Source organism: Pipistrellus kuhlii, unplaced genomic scaffold (assembly GCF_014108245.1).
Source record: "Pipistrellus kuhlii isolate mPipKuh1 unplaced genomic scaffold, mPipKuh1.p scaffold_m20_p_58, whole genome shotgun sequence".
Taxonomy (NCBI): domain Eukaryota; kingdom Metazoa; phylum Chordata; class Mammalia; order Chiroptera; family Vespertilionidae; genus Pipistrellus; species Pipistrellus kuhlii.
In genome coordinates, this window is record NW_023425560.1 from 656 (window position 1) to 20,694 (window position 20,039).

General features: G+C 64.6%; 1 protein-coding gene across 4 annotated transcripts; it reads right to left on the bottom strand.

Moving 5' to 3' along the window:
• Positions 1 to 828: 828 nt before the first annotated feature.
• On the bottom strand, positions 829 to 19,315 carry MAEA (macrophage erythroblast attacher, E3 ubiquitin ligase). Of its 4 annotated transcripts, XM_036417068.2 has the most exons (10): positions 19,161 to 19,315; positions 9,175 to 9,357; positions 7,429 to 7,632; positions 6,459 to 6,581; positions 5,803 to 5,916; positions 3,905 to 3,981; positions 3,544 to 3,652; positions 2,277 to 2,410; positions 1,576 to 1,771; positions 829 to 1,475 (listed from the first exon to the last, which is right to left on the bottom strand). In XM_036417068.2, exons 1-10 carry the CDS (start codon positions 19,227 to 19,229, stop codon positions 1,380 to 1,382), a joined length of 1,305 nt encoding a protein of 434 aa, XP_036272961.1. In that variant the 5' UTR covers positions 19,230 to 19,315; the 3' UTR covers positions 829 to 1,379. The 4 variants fall into 4 exon arrangements, with proteins under 4 accessions (XP_036272961.1, XP_036272962.1, XP_036272963.1 ...); XM_036417069.2 differs by lacking the exon at positions 5,803 to 5,916; XM_036417070.2 differs by lacking the exons at positions 5,803 to 5,916; positions 6,459 to 6,581.
• Between the last annotated feature and the right edge of the window lie 724 nt (positions 19,316 to 20,039).

The window sequence follows — 20,039 nt, forward strand, 5'->3', positions numbered from 1 at the left end:
AAACATCCTTGGGTGTGGCTTTAAAAGCTCCCAGCTAAAGATTCCTGGGGAACTGCTCGGAGGGAGCCCTTGCTGCTGGCAGGGACCCAGCTCGGGGGCCTGGTTCACCCCAAGGCCGGGGGGGGGCCTGGGAAGCTGCTGTTCGCCACGCAAGCCCAGTGACAGGTGGAGGCGCGGAAGGCACTGGTGGACACGCTAGACCCCTGGTGGGAGGGAGGCAGACGAAGGCGGAGTCGAGCAAGACGCCCGACGGAGGCTCATCTCTTTGGTGCAGGCGCTTGGAGCAGCTGACGTCAGCAGCTCGGTGGCAGCGACAGCTGTCCTGAACGCGGAGGGTGTCTGTGCCACGAAGGACTGGAGGCCGCTTGGTGCGGCCAGTGTTTGGCCAGATTCACCGGCTCCTGCCCATCCTCACGGCCACGCCTGGGCCCAGGAGGCGTGGCTGCGGGTGGCCCTGGCCGAGCTCCCCGTCCTCGGGTCAACGTGAAGAACACCACCTGGCTGGACACGAGGCAACTGTCGCTCCATCATGGGGTCAGGACAGTGTTGCTCTGTTAACTGATCCACTGACCTAGACTCTCCATTCCAGTAATTGCAGGCTATTGTTGTTCCTTGTGATTAAGCCCCTATCTTAGTGGTTGGCAAAGTCATTAGTCAACAGAGCCGCAAACCACAGCAGCTTACGAGCCACAGTGTGCTGACCACTGTGTTAGGAGGGGAAGGGGCCTGCGCCAGGCCCACCTTCGAGCTGCTGACGACAGGGTGGGTGTGGGGACAGCAGACAGGGCCACAGCGTCAGGAAGGCAGAGCCGCTCCCACTCACACGGAAACGAGAAATAGAAACCCTTTTATTGACATGGTTACATGTACAGTTTATTAGCTAAGCAACATCCACATGCAACTGAGCACTAAGCACAAACTACGGACAGCGGCGGCGGCTACTCGGGTCCCTGGTCCTAGTCGCGGTGGTCACTCGGCTGGACGTTTGTCTGTGACGACGGCCTTTGGAGCCGAGTGTCACCACACGCCGGCCTCGCAGATGGCCACGGGCCCCACCGGGGCACGGCCACGCAGGCAGCAGGTGAGAGGTGTCCACGTGAGGCGCCGCCACGCAGGGCCCGCCTGCTCCCAGGCTGGTCACGAGCAACAGGGAGGACACTTTCTGAGACGTCCTCGGGTCTCCGGAAGGCGCCGGAAGGTGCCGGTCCTCCCCAGAAGCATCAGCTAGTTGACTCCGGTTACCAAGTCCTACACTCACGTGTGGCTCCGAGTACAGGCTGCTCCCTCTCCTCCCTCTCCTCTCCTCTCTCCTCCTAAGCGTCTGCTGTTGCTCACGGTCTTTGGTCGCAAGAGACAGGCACGGAGGGTGGCGGGGCCGCCTACATGATATACACCTTCTCGGCCTGGGAGAAGTGGAAGACCTCTTTGGTTCGCGGGCACACCACCTTGTCGTCTTGGCGGATGGAGAGCAGAGACTGCGCGAGAAGAGGGACCGCCGGTGACCGGCAGGGTCCTGCAGGAGGCGGCCCCCCAGAACCTCCCCAGCCCGCCCCGCAGCCCCCAGGCCCCGCTCACGTTGTAGCCGTAGACGTAGCCGTTGGGCAGCATCATGGGCGGGTTGTTCTCGTTCATCACGTCGCCAGAGATCTTGCAGACCAGGCGGGAGTTGGCGCAGTGGGCCATGGGCAGAGGCTGCGCCAGCTTGTTCAGGGAGCGGCTGCACACGGGGCAGTCGGGGCTCCGGGAGCTGCCGTCCTCCTTGTAGCACTGCCTGGCGCCCGGTTAAGGAAGGTCACAGGCCCACTCCCCCAAGGCGGAGACACGGGCTCGGCAGGAACGCAGCCAGAGGCCGATGGAGCCAGAGGCCGATGGAGCCAGAGCCCAGAGCCCACGCGGGAGCAGTGGGGCACTCACACGGCCAGGACGGCCGCCTTCCCCACAGGCAGGGCTGCCCAACACGCCGGCGCCAGAGGACAAGCAAAGCGCACAGCCCTGGTGGTGCTGGAGGGGACCCCGTGCACTCGAGGGACCCACAGACCAGCCCGGAGCCCAGCCAGCGCTCTGGCCCAGGGAGGCTCCGCTCCGGGGAGCACGCCGCTGGGACAGCAGACACCGCGGCCCGGAACCCACCGGAAAACTATTCTAAACGGCCGTCCCGCTGCCAGAGGCACGCATGCTTGCTCTCCGTGGAGGGGTGTGGCAGGGCAGGTTTCTACGACAGCCGGCGCCACCCGGTGGGGCCAGCACGTGTGACCAGGGCACAGCCAGAAGGATACGGAGTCTTGATGGCCGAGAGGCCCGCCTGCAGGGTGAGGGTGAACACGGAGTTGTTCCCCAGCTGGTGCAGCCGGTAGTTGTCGTACCGGAACTGCTGGATTAGCATCCTCCACCGGGCCGGGTCCAGCAGGTCCTGGAAGGGAAGGCAGAGCTGGGCTACCGGCCGGGCCCTTCCCCACGGGCGATGAGGGTGGGGTCCCACAGACCTGGGGCACGGACGGGACTCTGTGAGCTGTGAGCTGGCAGCACAGGGCTGAGCAAGCGGGAGCCTCCTGTGGGGAGCACGAGTGAACCAACTCCTCCTTCCAGGATATAAGGGCTCAGCCTGGCCATGTCTGCCCAGTGATCGAGTTTACACTCAGAGGCGGGTGTGTGTGTGTGTGTGGGGGGGGGGGTCGGGGGGGCACACAGATGAAAAGGAAATCCCTGACGTCAGCCTGGGAGACCTCAGTCAGGGGTCCAGCCCCCCAAGCCCAGCGGCCACCACACCGCGCGCCCGACTCTCGGCCCAGCGCAGGAGAGGGCAGCTCCGGGCCTCCTCCCGGCCTCCGCTCAGCCTCGTCCTGCCTCTCGTGTGGCCATCACACTCCAGGACCCCGCCGGGCCAGGCAGCTGCACAGGGCATGCGCTCCGGCTGCCACGCCTCCGGTTCTCTCCGGGCTCCGCAGTCCTGTGCTGGAGCTGTCGCCTCCCGGGCCAGGCTCCTCCGTGGGCCGTGGCCGTGGCCGTGGCCGTGGCCGTGCTGGGAACCCCAGGCAGCAGCACCAGGCCCCGCGGAGGCGGCACAGCCTTTCCTGCCCAGGAGCTTCCTCCAGAGCAGGGCCATGCGGGGCCCAGACTGCCTGTGGGCTCACACCAGGACGCCAGGACCCGGGCCTCCGAAGGAGATTCATTCGGGGAAGCTCCCAGACGCCCTGCAGGGGGTGGGGCCGCCAGAGGCTGCTGGCACCCTGGGGGTGGCCCCGCCTAGGATGGGAGAGGCTGCAGGGGAAGCGCTGGGCGCAGCAGTTTCAAAGTTCAGACAGCAGGGCTGGCTCAGCCAAGGAAGGAAGTCACTTGGGTCTCAGGCAGGGCGGGAGGTGGCCGTGGGGAGGACTCACAGCTGCGGCAGCATCATGACGAGCAGTGTCCACCCCCACCCCCGTGCCCACCCCCAGCCTCCAGGACGGCGAGACACAGCAGACACGGGCCCGACACGGCTGCACAAAGCACAGGAGTGGCTCTGGGCGGGCAGCGGTGGAGGGCTGAGGGAGGGGCTGCAGTTACCTTGTAGGGGGAGATGTGTGTGTCTGGCGGGAAGGCCAGCATGCCCATGACCTGCCGGACCTCGTCCAGCTGGCTCCCCTCGGCCTGGCTGAAGTGCTTCCGTGCGTGTCTAGGAGACAACGTTGTTCTCCTCAGTTTGCTCACCTTCCAGAGCCGAGCTCAGGCTATACTCAGTGCGTGGGCCAGGGTCTGTGGGAAGCGCAGTTCGCCGGGGCCGACCCCACCGAGGGACTGGGATGGGACAGTGCGAGGTGCCCCAGCGAGTGCCCCACAGACACTGGAGACAGTTCTGCAGCCCGGACCCGGGGACAGGACGGGCCAGCCCTCCCGTGCGGACCCGTGCGCCCATTGCGCTGCGTACCGCACGGCGTCCAGCCTCTTGTTCTGCCGGATGAGCTCGATGAACTCCTGAATCCGGAGGCTGAACTCCAGGCAGCTCTGCGGGCAAAGACAAGGCAAAGCTTCACGGTGGCGCCTCGGAGCCTGTCGCCCGGCCACCCCCCGACCAGCTTGGTGCCGGGCACCGGGCGCTCCGGGCAGGCCTGCCGCCGGCCCCAACCCGTCCACAGCCCACGGCTCAGGGTCTGTGGTCCAGGGCCTGGCCTCTCCTGGCGCAGCCTCGGCAAAGCATGGTGGGAGCAGCACTGCCACCCTGGCCGAGGCCCCACAGGTGTGACCAAGGTGAGAAGCTGCTGGGGTCACCGAGCAGGTCAGAGTGTGGGGACAGACATCCCGGGCAAAGCAGGTGCCACGGGGGACAGCTCCCTCTGCGCGAGCCTTCTCCACCCGCCCCTCCTCCCGGGCGCCAGCCTAAGTCACAGCATCAAAGCCACCCCCACCCTGACCGCCAGGCTGTCCCACACAGACCCCGGGAGGCTAGCCTCGGCAGAGCGGGAGGGAGTCAGGAGCCCCAGGACGGCCGAGGCGGCTGCGTGTCTGACGGGCCAGCCCACAAGCTGCACATGACATTGTGGGGCACTAGCACCCACCAGCAGGTCCCGGTACAGACACCCGGGCAGTAACGCCGAGATCTCAGACACCCAGCCCTGTGGGGGGAGGGGACAAGCTGGCGGCGCCGTCTCCTCCTTCAGAGAACTCCCGGTGCTCCACCAGGAGCACAGTCGGGGACAGAGCAGGAGGCACAGCCTCGTCGCCCCAGACCCTTCGAGTTTCCCGACACCCAGACCCCAGTGGCCTGACCGGAGACTGCCCACAGCAGGTCAGGCCAGCCCCCACGTCCAGATCTGTTCTCAGCTCACGTGTGCTTCTCCCGCCCGAACTCCTGGCTGCAGGCAGCCCCGCTCCGCAGTGACTCGAGCCCCACCCGTGCCACGGACCACGTGGTCCACCATGGACGCTCTTCCCGGACCCCTGGGCCAGCAGGCAAAGGTGCGGAGCCGCTTACCTTGCCCACCTGCCCCTCGGGGGCTCCCGCTCTCGCCCTGCCCCCGCGCCTGGGACTGGGTGAGGGAGAGAACGACCCCCTCCAGCCTCTCGGGGCTGGAGCCAGAGGCACGCCGGACACTGGGAAGCTCCGCACCGACATCTGTGTTCACAGGGTGCTCTGCTCCCAGGCTCACTCTCACAGCAGCTCCCCTCCCGCCCGTCTGTGTAACGCTGAGAGGGGCCCAGGAACAGCTCCTCTGCACCTGTCACCGCCCCACAGCCAGACCCGCGCTGCGGCAGGCGGGACCGACGGCAGGCCGCCCGCAGGGACCGTCACGGAAGCACCGTGGTTGGGTGGCCGAGAGCACTGACCACGGACCACGCACCAACTCCGTGGCTTCCAGGCTCTGTGCACACCACCTCAAGCGTCTGCAGACCCCAGTCAGCGCACGCACCGGGCACGAACCCGGCACCTCCAGCTACGTGGCAGCCGAGCCTCCGAGCGCCTTCCCTCCTCCAGCCTCCTGCCTGCCCCGTGGACCCCTGGCCCGCTGTGCCCCCTGCGTACACACATGCACACGTGTGGAGGCAGCGGTGCCCTCCTGTCAGGCCGTATCTGAGCAGCGGCTCCCAGCGTGCTGTGTGACTGCTTCCGAGGCTCCGGCAGCCGGCTCAGCCCGGCCCGGCCCGGCCCGGCCCGCCGGCTGGGAGGCCTCTGGGCGCACCGGGGCCCTCGCCAAGCAGCCGGGGTCTGGGAGGCAACGGCTCGCGGGGACAACCTGTCCGGCCGGAAGCCCATTTCCTCCGACCCGGGTCCCGCCTGCGGGCGGCACGGCGTGGGGAGGCGGGGCGGGGCGGGCGGGAGTTACGTACCAATTCTGGCTTTCCTCTTATGGTTTCCATACCAAGATCCTCACTCTCCTTAGGGGAGCCACTGGCCACTCTACTTTTCCGTCCCGGCTTCGCGTCATGCTCGCCCTGGCGGCCCTGAGTGGCAGAGAGTGTCACCCTGGCTGGTCACCACGTGCACATGACAAGCACACGGCGGGGAGGTGCTCGTCGGGGAAGGGCAGGCTCGCCAGGGAGGCGGAGGTAACGGCGGCCGGGCCTGCGGGCCGGAAGCACCTCTCCACAGCGTTACTCTGCGGTGCGCAGGGCCGTTCACAGGCTGCTGCGGGCCTAAGTGCAGCTGCATTCGCCAACACCCGCCCGGAGCTCTGCACCCTGCAGGCGGACACCAGCTTCCTGCAGGCGCCTGGGACGGACGATGCAGGCGGCGCCCGGGCTCCAAGCCCAGCGGCGCCCATGCTGCTTGCACGTGGCCGCCATGGCTCCCTCCGAGCCTCATGCTAACATCGGTCCAAACCCCAATGCAGAAGGGGGTGCACCACCCGGAATATCAAACCCCCGCACCACACCCAGCAGCCCGCAGGTGTCCGGAACTAACACTCAGACCCAGCAGGCGCAGGCGGCTCCGCCTCAGCCCCCCAAGCCCCGCCCCAAGCCCCGCCCTCCGGGACCCCCAGCACCTTCATCTTGCGCAGCCGGGACTTGTTGTCGTGGCACCAGGCCAGGCACGTGGCCGTCTCACGCCTCTCCAGGGACTCCTCCACCTCTTTGGCCGTCAGGAACATCTCGATGTTCACCAGGTCCTTGGGGGGCAGCGGCGCACGCTCAGAGCACGGCCCCGCACCCGAACCCTCCCCAGGCCCCCGCACGGCCCGGCCCGGCCCCTCTGATGGCACAGGCGCCCCTCGCCGGCCGCTCCAGGGGCGCGCAGGGGTCCGCCCAGGGCAGGGCACAAGGGCGCCCCCGCCAGCAAGCCCGTGGACACGGGAGGAGCTGGGGCTGGCCCACCCCACCCTTCACAGGAAGCGGGGAGCCGCCAGCAGCCCTTCCCCTGGGGACCAAAGCCGGAGGTTTTCTAAAGGGCCAGAGGGGACGGGTGGGTGGGGTTCAAGGCGGCGGGACAGGCCCCAGGCCGGGCAGAAAGGCGCCCCCGGAGAAAACGGCCACTCGGCGGTAAATGTCCCTCCGCCAGGACGGGCTGCGGCCGGCCCACACGCAGGCCCTGGGCTCAGAGACCCAGCCCGGAGCGCCGCTGGTCCAGGCGGGTCCCGGGCCGGCGGGGAAGGCGCTGGTCAGGGCCGAAGCTCGGGAGGCAGGGGGTGCCGGTGGGCGGTGTGTCGCTGAGGGGGAAGGGGCTCCCCGCAGAGGGCAGAGCAGCCGCCGAGGGGCTCCCCCGGGACATAAGGCTGAAGACTGCTCTCCAGAGTTCAAAACGTGGCAGTTCGGCAGAGCCGGTCATGGCGCCGTGGAGGGGCCATGGAGAGCAAGCCCGCCCGGAAACAGGTCCCACCGGCGAGCAGCGCCCAGCGAGAGGGGTGCCGGAGAGCCTGCGCGTCCTCACCAGGTCAGGCCTGGGTTTGGGACGGGACCGCGCGGGGCGGGGCGCATGGGGCGCGGGAAGGGGGCGGGTGTGTGTGCGCGAGCCCCCACCTCGATGCCGCTCTGCCGCGCCAGCTTCACGGCCGTGTTGTAGTAGCCGCAGCGCAGCAGGTGCTCCACCATCATGCGGTCCATGCGCTTCCGCTTCCACAGGCTGGCGGCCGCCGGCTGGTCGCTGCTGTGCTCCTTGAGGTGCTCGATCCTGCGCTTGCACAGCTTGGCGCTCTCGTCCTCGGCCTGGATGGACTCCACCGCCTGCGACGGGGGCGGGGCTCAGCGCGAGGCCGGTGGTCACTCCCCCATCCCCCGCCACACCCCTCCCCCGCGGCGCCTCCCGCGGCGCCGGTGCTCCCTCCCCTGGGTCCGCACCTGCTGGCTATGGCCCAGGTGCTCTGCAGGTACTGCTGAGGCGCTGCCGCACGGAGTTCACTGTCACAGCTTCCTCTAGACCTTTATCGTTACAAACTGACCTTTTGTCGCTACAAACCCTCTCCCTTGAAGTCAGCTTTGTTCAAACCAACACACTGCTCTGCAGTGCCCTAGCCCAGCCGGCCACAGCTCCGGCCACCCCTTCCCACAGTCGCCAGCTTCGGGGCGGCCAGCTGCCATCAGGGCATCTGCTGCTCCTTGTAAGTGGATCTCTCTCTCCCTCTCCTGCTTTTAATGTCCGTCTCAGCGTTTCACCGTTTTGTGTACCGCTTAGGGCCGTGGTCGGCAAACTCATTAGTCCACAGAGCCAAATAGCAGCAGTACAATTGAAGTTTCTTTGGAGAGCCACATTTTTTAAACTTCAACTTCTAACGCCACTTCTTCAAAACAGATATGCCCAGGCCATGGTATTTTGTGGAAGAGCCACACTCAAAGGGCCAAAGAGCCGCATGTGGCTCTCGAGGCGCAGTTTGCAGACCACAGGCTTAGGATATGAACTGGCCCTGCTATGTGTCTCTGCCCACCGCCCAGCAACTACCCTCGTCCCCGCGTCTGCTCCCACCTGCCCTCCGCCAGCCCTCCACGTCCCCGCACGGCTCCGGCTCCCGGTCCCGCCTGCCTCCGGCTCCCCAGCTCTCACGGCAGCTGTCTGTCTGAGGCTCAAGTGCTCGACTGTGTCGTAAGCAAGCACTTGTTTTCACATCATTTGTTTTTCATTTCTTGAAGTGTTATTTGGCTCTTTTGAAACGGAACCAATTGGTCTATTTTCTGCAAAAACTTTCAACTGTTCTTCCGTCACAGCGAACCAGTCTCTACAGCTGCTGAGTCTGAGGTCTGGGCGGCCCTCGCTGACTGTCTCCTGCCTGTCCGCGGTGCCCGGGTGCCTGCCTAGCGCGTGGGGGATGGGACACACCTCACACCACAGAACTGCGCTCACCCTGCCTGGCATCTTTGCGGGCAGCTACGCCAAGTGAAGGGCTGCAACGCCTGTTGGGGGCACCGCGCCGGGGCGTCCTCCAGAGGGGCAGCGCTCAGGGCCCGGGTCACTGCCTGCCAGGCCTCCGCCCCTGCTCCCCGCGGGCCCCGTCCCCCTAGGGAGCCCTTCTTCTCCGAGTTCTCTGACGTTTAAAGCATCTCAACCTTTGGTTGTCTCCGTGGGCACACCAGTGCCAACGCCCTGCCTACCATTCCTAGAAACAACGCCCACGTGCTGTTCTGGGTGCAATTCCAAACACATCCCCGCCCCTGCCCCCGCCCCCGCCCCCGCCGGGCCCCAGGAAGAAGGGGCTGGGAGCAGGCCTGAGGCTGAGTGCAGGCGGCAAGGGAGGGCGCCAGCCAGCACAGCCTCCTGCTTCGGCCAGGACCCACCTTCCTCTTGAGGACGCTGAGCTTCTCCACCACACCGTCCAGAAGGCTGACCACGGAGTCCACGGCAGGGCAGCTGCTCAGAGTCTTCTCCAGCTCGGCCACCACCATGGTGACGTGGCTGGTCTCACGGTCGATGTTCTTCTGAGCAGCTCGGAAGCGTTTGTTCAGGGTTTCGTAAGGCACCTGGAGGAGAGAGGGTGCTGACCACCTGTGCCCCGGGCACTCCCTTAGGAGACCCGAATGCGTGGGAGACGGCACCAGCGCACGGTCCCTCGGTTCCTGAACGCAGAGACCAATGGGAAGCTGCACACCGCGGGCCGGTCGCTGAGCTGCGGGAGGCACCGAGCAGTCCTCCTTCCTCTCTCCTTCCCTCTCCTCGGGGAGGATAAAAAACGTACAAAGCAAACCGTCCCCAGACCTCCGAGCCGGCGGAAATGGGTGCCACGGCAGACAGGAGCAGGAGGCGCTGTGATCTCACCTGCAGTCCGCCCCGGCCCCCAGTCCTGCCATTTACACCCTAAGGCTAGAGTCACCTTTACCTGGCCACCTTCGAGGAAAGAAATCCCTGGGGATCAGTGCATGTCAGGGTGCAGGCACCCACTGCTGCAGAATCGCAGGTGGGCCTGAGGCCCAGTGTCCACGGCCCCTCACGCTCCCTCCTACAGCTGCCGACACTCACCTCGGCCCCTCCTCTCGGCTGAGCCAGCCTAGCACCTTCACTCACTCACCCCCAAGTGGCCCTGGCCCGTACTTCCTGGCCTCAGTCTGGCCGGGGCCCAGGACCTTGGGTGTGGCCAGCCCGCCCTGCAGGAGCCCCTAGAGCTGGCCTCCCAGGCTGTGTGGGTGCTGAGCCACGTGGCAGTCTCTCCTGCCGGCGGCTGCTCAGCCTCCGCCCAGGGCACCCAGCCCAGCCGCTCCTGCCCTTCCACAGCCACCCTGCGTGGGTCCCACAGCTCCTTCCCTGGCTCCTCCTCAGAGGACTCTCGATGAAACAATGGGTTCCAGAGGCCATGAGATTCCGGCCACGCCACCCATCACTGAGCGAGGGAGACGGGCAGTCCAGCCGCTCCGGGGCCAGGGCCAGCACCCCCACCACGGGGACAAAGGATGTGGAGGAAGCCCTCAGCCAAAACAAACAGCCAATGAGGCGAGCGAGACGACGGAGACGGGAGCAGCAGGGAAGAAAGAAACCAGGGAGAGAGACAGGCTGAAAAAATGCAGTTGGCCATCAGGGAAAACACACACTGCCTAAATAAACGTGGGTAACAACATGGCTAGGAAGGAAACAGACTTTGGAAGAATTCAAAATAAATAATGGGACCCCATCGAGCGGAAACTGCTGAGGGCAGCAGCCCAGACTGCACAGAGAACTCCTACAGCGCAGCAAAACCCCGGCAGAGGTCTCCAGACACCTCCGCACCCAGGCAGCACCCTGGGAGAGGCGCTGGCGTCAATCCAGGGAGGGGTGTGGAATGCAGAGACCAGCTCACGCCCACCAGGACGGCCGCCAACAGAACCAAGTGCTGGCGGACGTGGGCCGGACCCTGCTCGCTGTGGGGGCAGTAGGTGCAGCCGCTGTGGAAACGGGCATGGCCAGCCCTCCCGCTCACAGGTGCACAGACTTACTGGTAAGCCTGCCTCCACAGAGACGGGTTCCCGACCTCAGGGCACAGGTCCCGTGTCCAGTGGTTGTTGGTCACACCGTGGACGGGACCCCCGGGCATACAGGAGGCATTCCCGGTGAGAGCACCCGTCAGTCCACACGGGGCTGCTGGAGGGTGCCCGTGCCCCTCAGAGACCTCTGCAGCCCTGCCCAGAGCTGAGAACGGAGGAGCCCAAGGGTCCAGCTACGGACGAAGGGCTCAAGAAAATGTGGTCTGGCCTGGCCAGTTGCTCAATGGTTAGAGCATTGGCCCTTGGAAGAAGGGTCTGGGTTTGGGTCTCAGTCAAGGGCATGCACCTGGGCTGCAGGCTCGTTCCCTGCCCTGTGGGGGCACGTGCAGGAGACAGCCAGTCAGTATGTCTCTCACACGGATGTTTCTCTCCCACCTCCTTCCCTCGCTTCCACATCTGAAAAAAAGCGATGGAAACCATCCCTGGTGAGATTAGCACGACCCACACACGGTGGCTGCTGCTCAGCCTCACAGGCAGGACACCCGCCAGAGGCGACGGCACGGCAGACCCAGAGAACACGGCGCCCACGAGCTAAGCCTGTGCCGCCAGCCCACTCCCATGAAGTCCTGGAGCTGGCCACATCCAGACGGGAGGGGAGAGGGTGGGTGCCGGGTGTGGAGGGCCGGGGAGCTGTTGTTCAGTGGTGCCATGGACCCACGATGCCCCCACAATTCAAGGTGAGATCCGCCCGACAAGATGGGCCGCTGGGAGGTGGTCTGCCACGAGGTGCAGCCTCACAAACGGGATTAGGGCCTCAGCAGGTCCCCAGGACGCCCCTCTCCGCCTCGCCCGCCCCTCTCCGCCTCCGCCGCCTCCCCAGAGCCAGCCACGCTGCCCGACCTTGGACCTCCAGCCCCCAACCACGGCGTCTCTGAAGTGGCCGCAGCCTGAGCTGAAAAACTTTACCTTATCTGACTATTCTGAGTCCCCTGCATTTCCCTATGAATTTCAGGATTTGCTTTGTCAATTTCTGCAGAGAACCAGCTACAATTTTTTTATGGCTTGTGCTGAACCTGCAGATTGATTTGGAAAGTACTGCTATTTTAATAGTAAGTCTTATTCCTAGATATTTCATTCTCGGTTTCCTTTTCGGTTTTCATTTCTAAGGTATAGAATTGCCTCCCATTTGGACTCTGTATCCTGCGTGTGTGTCCTCCCAGGCGTGCACGCCTGAGAATTTTCCTGGTACAAGACATCCACCTGCGAAGGGCTTCGCTGTTCCTTTTCGACCCGAACGCCTCGTTTCCTTTTCCTGCCCTGACCAGGCTCTCGGGACGTTGCCCAGCAGCGCGAGAGGGACACCCGGTGCCTGATGGCAGGCAGAGGGAGGCTCCAACTGTGGGTTCTCAGACCCCCTGACCAGGCTGAGGAAGCTCCCTGTCTGTTGAGTGCTGAGCTCACCGAGGCGAAGACAGAGTGGCGCTGCCTGGGCCCGTTAGGACGTTTGTGTGTTGAACCCACCTTCATTCCTGTGGCCAGGAGAGGCCAGCACTCCTTCGGCTCCCTGGCCCATTCCATCTCCCAGCATTCTGCTGGCGATGACTGGTACCACATTGATCACACGGAATGATGGCCAGTTTCTGAGATGTCTGCTCTGGCTCTGGGGTCAGGTGATACTGACATCACAGAACAAGCTGGGAAGCGTTCCTTCCTGTGTTTGGAAGAGGGCCGAGGACCCAACATAACCCTTTAAGCAACAGGATTCACCGGTGAAGCCACTGGTCCTGGGCGGCTCCCGGCCAAGCTTTCTCTGAACCTCTTCAAACGTTACAGGCCATTCAGGCATCGGTTTTACAGCTTCAATTCAGCACTTTTTCCCGTTTGTGCCAAGTCAACTCCACAAGGAAGAGAGGTCTTGGATCTTCCTCTCAATTTGAATCAGCTCTTCCTAGTTCCTATTTGGTGCGTTTTTAAGTTTGTCATTGGCTTTTAAATTCTGACTTCACCTTATCTGCCCAAACGGAGACTTAACTCTGCCTGACTCAGATCTGCTTGGTTTTTCCTTGGGAACCGGTCGAGTTTCAGCTGTTAAGATCATGGGCTTCCTCCAGCAATCTGTCTCTCCAGCATACCTCCTCCGTCCCCCCCACCCCATGGCTCTCAGAAAGAACCTTCCGGTTTTCATAGCTGAGACCCGCACAGGGCGGTGCACTCGTGTGCCCAGCTCTGTGGCTTCTGCCGCGTCTGCTGGGCGCCGCCGGAATGTGCTGACAAGGAAATGCCTTTCCCTCGTCATCACATGCCTTCCGCCATCTCCACCCGCACAGAAAGGACAGACTCCCAACGGCACGAGGCTTTCATCTTCCCAAAGGAGAAGCTCAGAAGAGGCTTCTCAACAGGTCACAAAGCGAAGCTCATCCCCCGGTGCTGGCGTGGGCCCCCCGGTGCTGGCGTGAACCTCCCCCCCGGTGCTGGCGTGGGCCCCCCGGTGCTGGCGTGGGCCCGGCAGAGCTGCCTGTTTCGGTGTGTGCCGGGCAGCCTCCGGTCCCGGTGGCTGCGTGCGTCCTGGGCTGACCTTCCCCAGCAGGGCACGCTCCCCGAGGGAGGCCACCGTGGACAGCAGCGGCTCAGGCCCGTTTTCACAGGCTCCTGGAAGGACAGGCTTCTGGTCAGTGTCTGGGGTGCAAAGAGACCGGCTCAGAGGCAGAGCGGTCAGCACTCCAGGCTCCTCTCGGTGCTCATGGCTGCCCAGCCCCGCCCGCGGTCACCTGCAGAGGCCCTGCCGTGCCGCGGGCCTTTCCAGAGGCGGAAGCAAGCCACACGAGGTGCACAGCGCGTGGTGCCCACTGACGCCGCGGGCAGGGCCAGGCCCCACCGAGGACGGCTCGCTGACCAAGCCCATCACAGACCATGGCACCCACGTCGAGTGGCATAAGTAACACCAGCACAGCTTACATCCTCACTTTAAAAAAGTGTTACTGATTCCAGAAACAGGAAGGGAGAGGGAGAGAAACATTGAGGATGAGAGAACCTTGGCCACCTGCCTCCCACACGCCCTCTACTGGGGACCAAGCCTGCAGCCCAGGCGAGTGCCCTGACCGGGAATCGCACTGGCGACCTCTAGGTGCACAGGGCATGCCCTGCCAACGAGACTCACCGGCCAGGGCACTTCCTGGCTTTTACCGACTGTGTGTGTTCGTTGGTTTGGGGGAATTAATCCTCAGTGAGAGTGTTTTCCCGTTGCTTCTCAGAGAGTGAAGGAAGGGGGGAGCGCGGGCGATGTGAGGGAGACATCGCCTGGTGCCTCCTGCACCGCCCCAGCCAGGGAGGGAGCAAACGCTCAGCCTCGGCAGGTGGCCTTCTGCGCACAGACCGATGCGCTAACCACAGAGCCACACCGAGGGCCCTTTTCAGATAAGGAAGATAACTGGAAGGCAGCCACCTTGTCCAGGTGTCACTGCAGCACTTCACACCCCACTGTGGCGTCAGGCAGGGCCCGCCCAGCTGCCGCTTCCTCGTCCTAAGGAAGGAATTTCTGACCTGGCGCAACAGGCAGGGCCTGCACAGCGGCCATGCGTCTGCAGACAGGCACAGGCAGCCCCTTCGAGGCTGCCGGGAGGCTCTGGGTGCACTGAGCGCCGGGCTGTGCAGTTATCATGTGCCTTACCGTGCTGACCTGTCACCGTGTCCTTCCCAGCGGCTGGCTTGTGTGTAACGGTATACACACGTGATGTCTCATCCATCGTAACAGCGATGTTTGCTTCGGTTTTGATCCTCACTGCTTTGGACGGAATTGCCCAAGTAATACTGAACAATCTACTTTTAACTGAAGTCTTATTCCTTCTCTGCCCCCAGCTTTAAGCCCTGGTTAGAGAGAGACAGGGCAGCAAATGCAGGAGATGGTGGTTTCCGGTTTAAGTCGGTGACCTCTGGGAAGGGACCTGGCAAAGACCAGAGCAGGCAAGCAGCTAGCTGTGTGGCATGGGAGGAGGGTTCTGGGCAGAGAAGCACGTGCCAAGGCCTGCTCTGGCAGGGAGGCCTCGGCGACTAGTCCCAGGGCAGCAGAGGGGAGGGGAGGGGACGAGAGGAGAGGGGACAGCAGGAGGGCCTGGGACACTGCACCTCTGGTGCCAACCCAAGGAAGACCAGAAGCCCCCAGAGACAGGAGGGAGGGCAGGGAGGACCAGCAGCTGGAGAAGAGGGCTCAGGATGGGCAATCAGGCTGTCAGGGGGAAACTGAGGCAGAGGGGAGAGCCAGGTGCTGCAGCAGTAGGCACTCAGGTGTGGGCCCCGGGCACAAGCTGACGGAGGTGGGGAGGCTGTGCGCTGAGGGTGGAGGCGGAGACGGCGGTCAGGACTGGCGGCCAGACCATCGGCACAGCTGGTGCTCTCCTCCAGGCTGAGCTCACTTTACTCGGTTGTTCCTTAACCTTTATGTCCCCTTCCTTCTCCCACTGACCCTCTAGCCCCTCCCTGCCCGGGCTTAGTTGTTAACTATTAGTTTGCAATTGTTGAAACAGTAAATAATTCTTTTTTTCACAGGTTTTCAAAATAACAGTGTTCGGGTATAAAGACTCTGGAGTGCGGTTCGCGAGCCACGTGCGGCTCTTTGGCCCCTTGAGTGTGGCTCTTCCACAAAATACCACGGCCTGGGCGAGTGTGTTTTGAAGAAGTGGCATCAGAAGAAGTTGAAGTGGCATTAGAAGAAGTTGTGGCTCTCAAAAGAAATTTCAATCCTTGTGCTGATGTTTGGCTGTTGACTAATGAGTTTGCCGACCACTGGGCCAGGGCATGCTGCACCTGACACACCTGCCGGCCCTCAGGGAAGCTCAGGTGCTCTCGCCAGTGTCACCGCTTTGCTCTGGGGTCTGTTGTCCTGGCTGCTCCCTGTCCTGTGACCTGCTGGCCTGCAGCTGAGCACCGGGGGCCCTTCAGTCACACCTCTGTGTGCCTTTGGGAATGCTCCACGGGGCTGAGTGCCAACGGGGTAGAATCAACACGGCCAGAAGCCCTCCCAAAACACGCGCCTCGGTCGCCTCCCCTGCCACCGCTCCCAGCCGTCCGCTGGCCCCGCCTTTATCCTGGTCGATAAAGCTCTGAAATGTACTGTTCACGCAAGCAGTGCCTCCCTTCCACCACCAGGAGCCGCACAGGACAGACAGGACTGACCCCCACAGAGCAGCACTCAGAGGCCATCCCCTCGCCCCCAGCCGCTGAGGAGCCTCGGCGGGCCTGTGCCTGGAGCCCAGCCCGCCCTCTGCCCCCGTCCTGCACGGTGAGACAAAGGCCCCGAGAAGCAGGGGCGCGAGGGAGAGCAGGACCCTGAAGCCGGGGACTGCGGCTGCGGCCACCTGCCCGCTGGGTGCTGCACTGACTCCAGCTGAGCTGGCCGGGCACAGAGCTGGGCATCAGAAAGCCCTTCTTTTCCCGACGTGACATCGTTTGAGAAAATACTAAACAGCCGCCTGCAGCAGGGCGGGAGGCCTCCCCCACCAGCCTGCACTGCAGGAGGGTCAGCTCGCTCAGGGCAGACACCTGTGTCACACCTCCGGGCCAGGTGAGGAAGATAGAGGGAAAGGCTGCAGGCTCAGCGCAGCTCCTCGGAGAAGGGTTCCACCTGCGCTCGGCCTGCGGGTCTGGGCGGGAAAGGCAGTGCCGTGAGGTCTGACAGCTGGAGGCTCGGAGAGGGCGGGGATTATGCCTCAGGGGGCATGGGCCAGAGCACAGTCTGCACTGTAGGGAGGCCACCCCTTTGCGGAAAGCTGCCTGCAAGCTACACTCAGGCACCCAGATCCTCCAGGACAGGAACAGACCAGGCTCTGGAACTGCAGGGCAGGACTTGGTAGACTGTCACCAAGTTAAAAGCACAATTTACATGTTCTGGTAGAGAAGTCCTTCACAGACCACCGCTCCCCCGCCTGCGCCTGTGAGGAGGGGACGGCTGGGGGACTGAGCTGAGGCTCCAAGGAGGACGGAGGCGGCCAGGGGAGCCGCTAGGCGGCCCGGAGGCCATGCCCGGCCCCTGCCCCAGGTGAGGTGGACCACCCCGTCTGGTAACAACAAAGGTCTCTAAGATGCTATTGGACATCAGCTGCCTGAAGGGAAGAAATGAAATCTACCAAAACAGTAACAGGGTGTCTAGCAGAATAATTTGGAGAATAAACATTCGTTACTTTTGTAATCAGAAAAAACTATCAAAAATAAAACTGGTTCAGGATACCGGGCGGGGCACCCACGTTTCTGCCCATTCTGTCCTCGGAGGCCTACCCCCCGACACCCAAGGCCCTCCAGGTGAGGAGCTGCCAGGGCCCAACCCTTCTAGGAACTAACACCACCCCTGAAGCCAGAGCAGCTGTGGTTCTCAGGGGTGGTTCCCCCAGGGCACCCCCGGCTGGGTCTGGAGACCTGAGGCCACGCACTGGCACCTGGTGGTGGAAACCAGCGTGCTGAGCACCCACAGCCCCACAGCACAGCAGCACCGGCCCAAAAGTCCGCAGCGGTGGCGGCCCAGGCCACCCACCCTCCCGGCAGGATCGGGTGCAGCGAGGACAGGTGCCAGCTGCTGCCCCTCATCACAGCTCCTTTCTCTTCCTGGGCACTCAGGGGCCCCATCCCCACCAGCCTGCGGCACAGCAGCGCCATCCGCAGTCCGGCACCAGCCCCCTGCCCCCCTTCTTCGAGATCGGCATTGTGTGCCCGCCCTGTGCCCGGGGCCTAACCCTGCCGGCTGCACAGCACCTCGGCCATCAGCTCTTCCAAAGTCCTGCAAAATCTATGCTAACAAACATCCAAATCAAAGACCCCATTTCCCACGGAAAGGTCCTTATCCACTGGGAATCAGTCCTTAGGAAAACGCTGGCTCGGCAGTGCCGCCGACACGTGTCCAGGGAACAGGAAGGGCTGAGCGGGAGGCAGGGCTCTCGCTGCCGCACTCTGCCCCTAAGCCGCTCTAAAGGAGTTCCACTTCCTGGCCAAGCTGAGCTCTCCCGAAATGGCCGCAGCGTGTCTTTACCTGTGTGCCCGCGCACACCCACTTCCATCGCCGGCTACCTAAGCCCGGCGTGACTGCGGAGTGACGGGAGGAGAAACCATTTCCTGTCTGTCTCTCAGTCGTCAGCCAGGTCCAAAAAGGGCCCCCAGTGCTGACCTTCAAACCTGGTCTATCCGCTCGGATGACGACTCGATGGCGGGCGAAGACACGGGCCAGCAGGTGACGGTCCACACGGGTGCGGGGTCTCGGGCACCTTGGTTCGGGGCAGCGGTGGGCCGCATGCTGGCACCTACACCCTGACAGGGTCCCCTCCTGCCCAACCGCCGGTGAAAGAAGAGCAGGGCCTGAGCCCGCAGCGGGCTCCCCATCAGCCTTCTAATAGGAGGCTCCCCCATTTCACACTCAGGTGGCAGCCGGGCTCCCTGCACCTGCCTCGGACAGGAGTGAACATGGCTGAGCCTGAGGCCTCCCAGCAAGTGGTGACCACGGGGGGCATGCCTCCCCGCCACCCTGCACCCACTACCACGCCCACTACCGCCGGTCACCTCGGAGGGGGACCCGGGAAGGAACCCGGAGCCACCCATACTGCTCACCACAGCTCTCCAAGGGAGGCTGTGCCCTGAGCCCGGAAGGAACTTATCCCCAGGTGCCCCCCCCCCCCCCCCCCGGATCCTCCCCGGCACAGGCATCGGCAGGGAACACCATATCACCTGATGGAATGCGCCTTGGCTAAGGGGCCACCCAAGGTCACCAACCGGAAAGGGCTGTATTTCTGGTTTGGTACCCGCCCCCCTCCCCCCGCGCGCAAAACGCGTTCCCCTTTAGCTAGTGGGGTCTCCTTCCAACTCCCCTGATTAGGGACTGGAAGCCACACACCACCTTCCGAGGGAGCTGGCCCGCGCAGCCCCGCGCAGAGCCCGGCCCCCGGCCGCTGGGCCGTCAGGGGGCTCAGGCGGATCCGATGCGGGGGCCACGGGCGGCTCGGGGGGCGAAGCCGGCGGCGGGCTGAGCGGCTCCCCGCCAGCCACGAAGCCCCGGCAGGCCGGGCGGGACAGCCGCACCGCCCGCCACGCCAGCGAGGCCGGCCCGCACCCGGCGGACCGAGAGCCCGGCCCTCGGGCCCCGCAGACGCGCAGACCCTGGGAAGCCGGCCCCCTGAACGCTGTGACCCCGCACCGGCAGGCCCCGTGGGCCCGGCCCCGTGGACCCCACACCCGCCGGCCCCCCGCCCCCGGGGAGCCCGACAGCCCCGGCCCGCAGAGCGCGGCCCCGCAGAGCCCGGGGCCCGGCCTCAGGCCCGCCCTTCGCCCGGGGCGCGCCCCGCCACCGCCGCAACGGCCCGCCGGTCCCGGCCAGCCGCGGCCGCCGCCCGCGGACCCACCTTGAGGGTCGGGTACTCCTGCACCTTCAGGGTCATGGACAGCTGGGCGGCCGACTCCTGCACCGCCATCTTGCGTCGGCCAAAACATTAGCGGGCGGAGGGGGAGCGCCGCGCGGCACGCCGGGTAGTGATGCTGCGCGGAGGGCGGGGCCTGGTGGGCGGGGCGGCGCGTCCGCACCAATCGCGTCCGCCCCTCAGCCCGGCGGCGGAAGAAGGCGCGGCCGCGGCGTGCGCGCCGAGAGGCGTCCGGCCGGACCAATCACCGCCGGCCTGTCTGTCGTCCAGCCAATCGGCTGGAAGACCCGTCGGGCGGGTCTCTCCTTGAACCAGGGGCGGGGCGGGCTGGCCTCTTGGCCCCGGGTTGCTCCCGCGGTTGGAGAGGATAGAGACGGAGTCGCTGGGCTGGGACCCGTGGGGGGCGCGGCTGTGGGGGCGAAGGGGGTGGGGTCACCCGCGGAACGGCCCTTAAGAGGCTGTGACCCCTCGTGTCAGCGACTCCCCAGGAAGTGACCCCCTTGGGGCTGGTCCTCCGAGTTTGTCCTCCGGCGACGCGGCCACAATGTCCGCAGCCCGCGCTGCAGATCAGCGTCTGGGCCCCATTTCCCGGTTAACAGCTGCTGGAGTCGCATCGGAACCCCGGGTTTCCTGCCGGGAGAGAGAAGGGGGGACCCCGGGTTTCCTGCCGGGAGAGAGAAGGGGGGACCCCGGGTTTCCTGCCGGGAGAGAGAAGGGGGCATTTACAGCTAACTTGCAGGGAATAAAAAGACGCGGGCCGGGCTGCACAGCACGGCTCCAGGTGCAGAAAGAAAAGGCTCATTCCCCAGGATGGGGCGCGGTGTGCTAGCCCAGGGAGCCCGCATTGCGTCCTCAGCCGCTTCA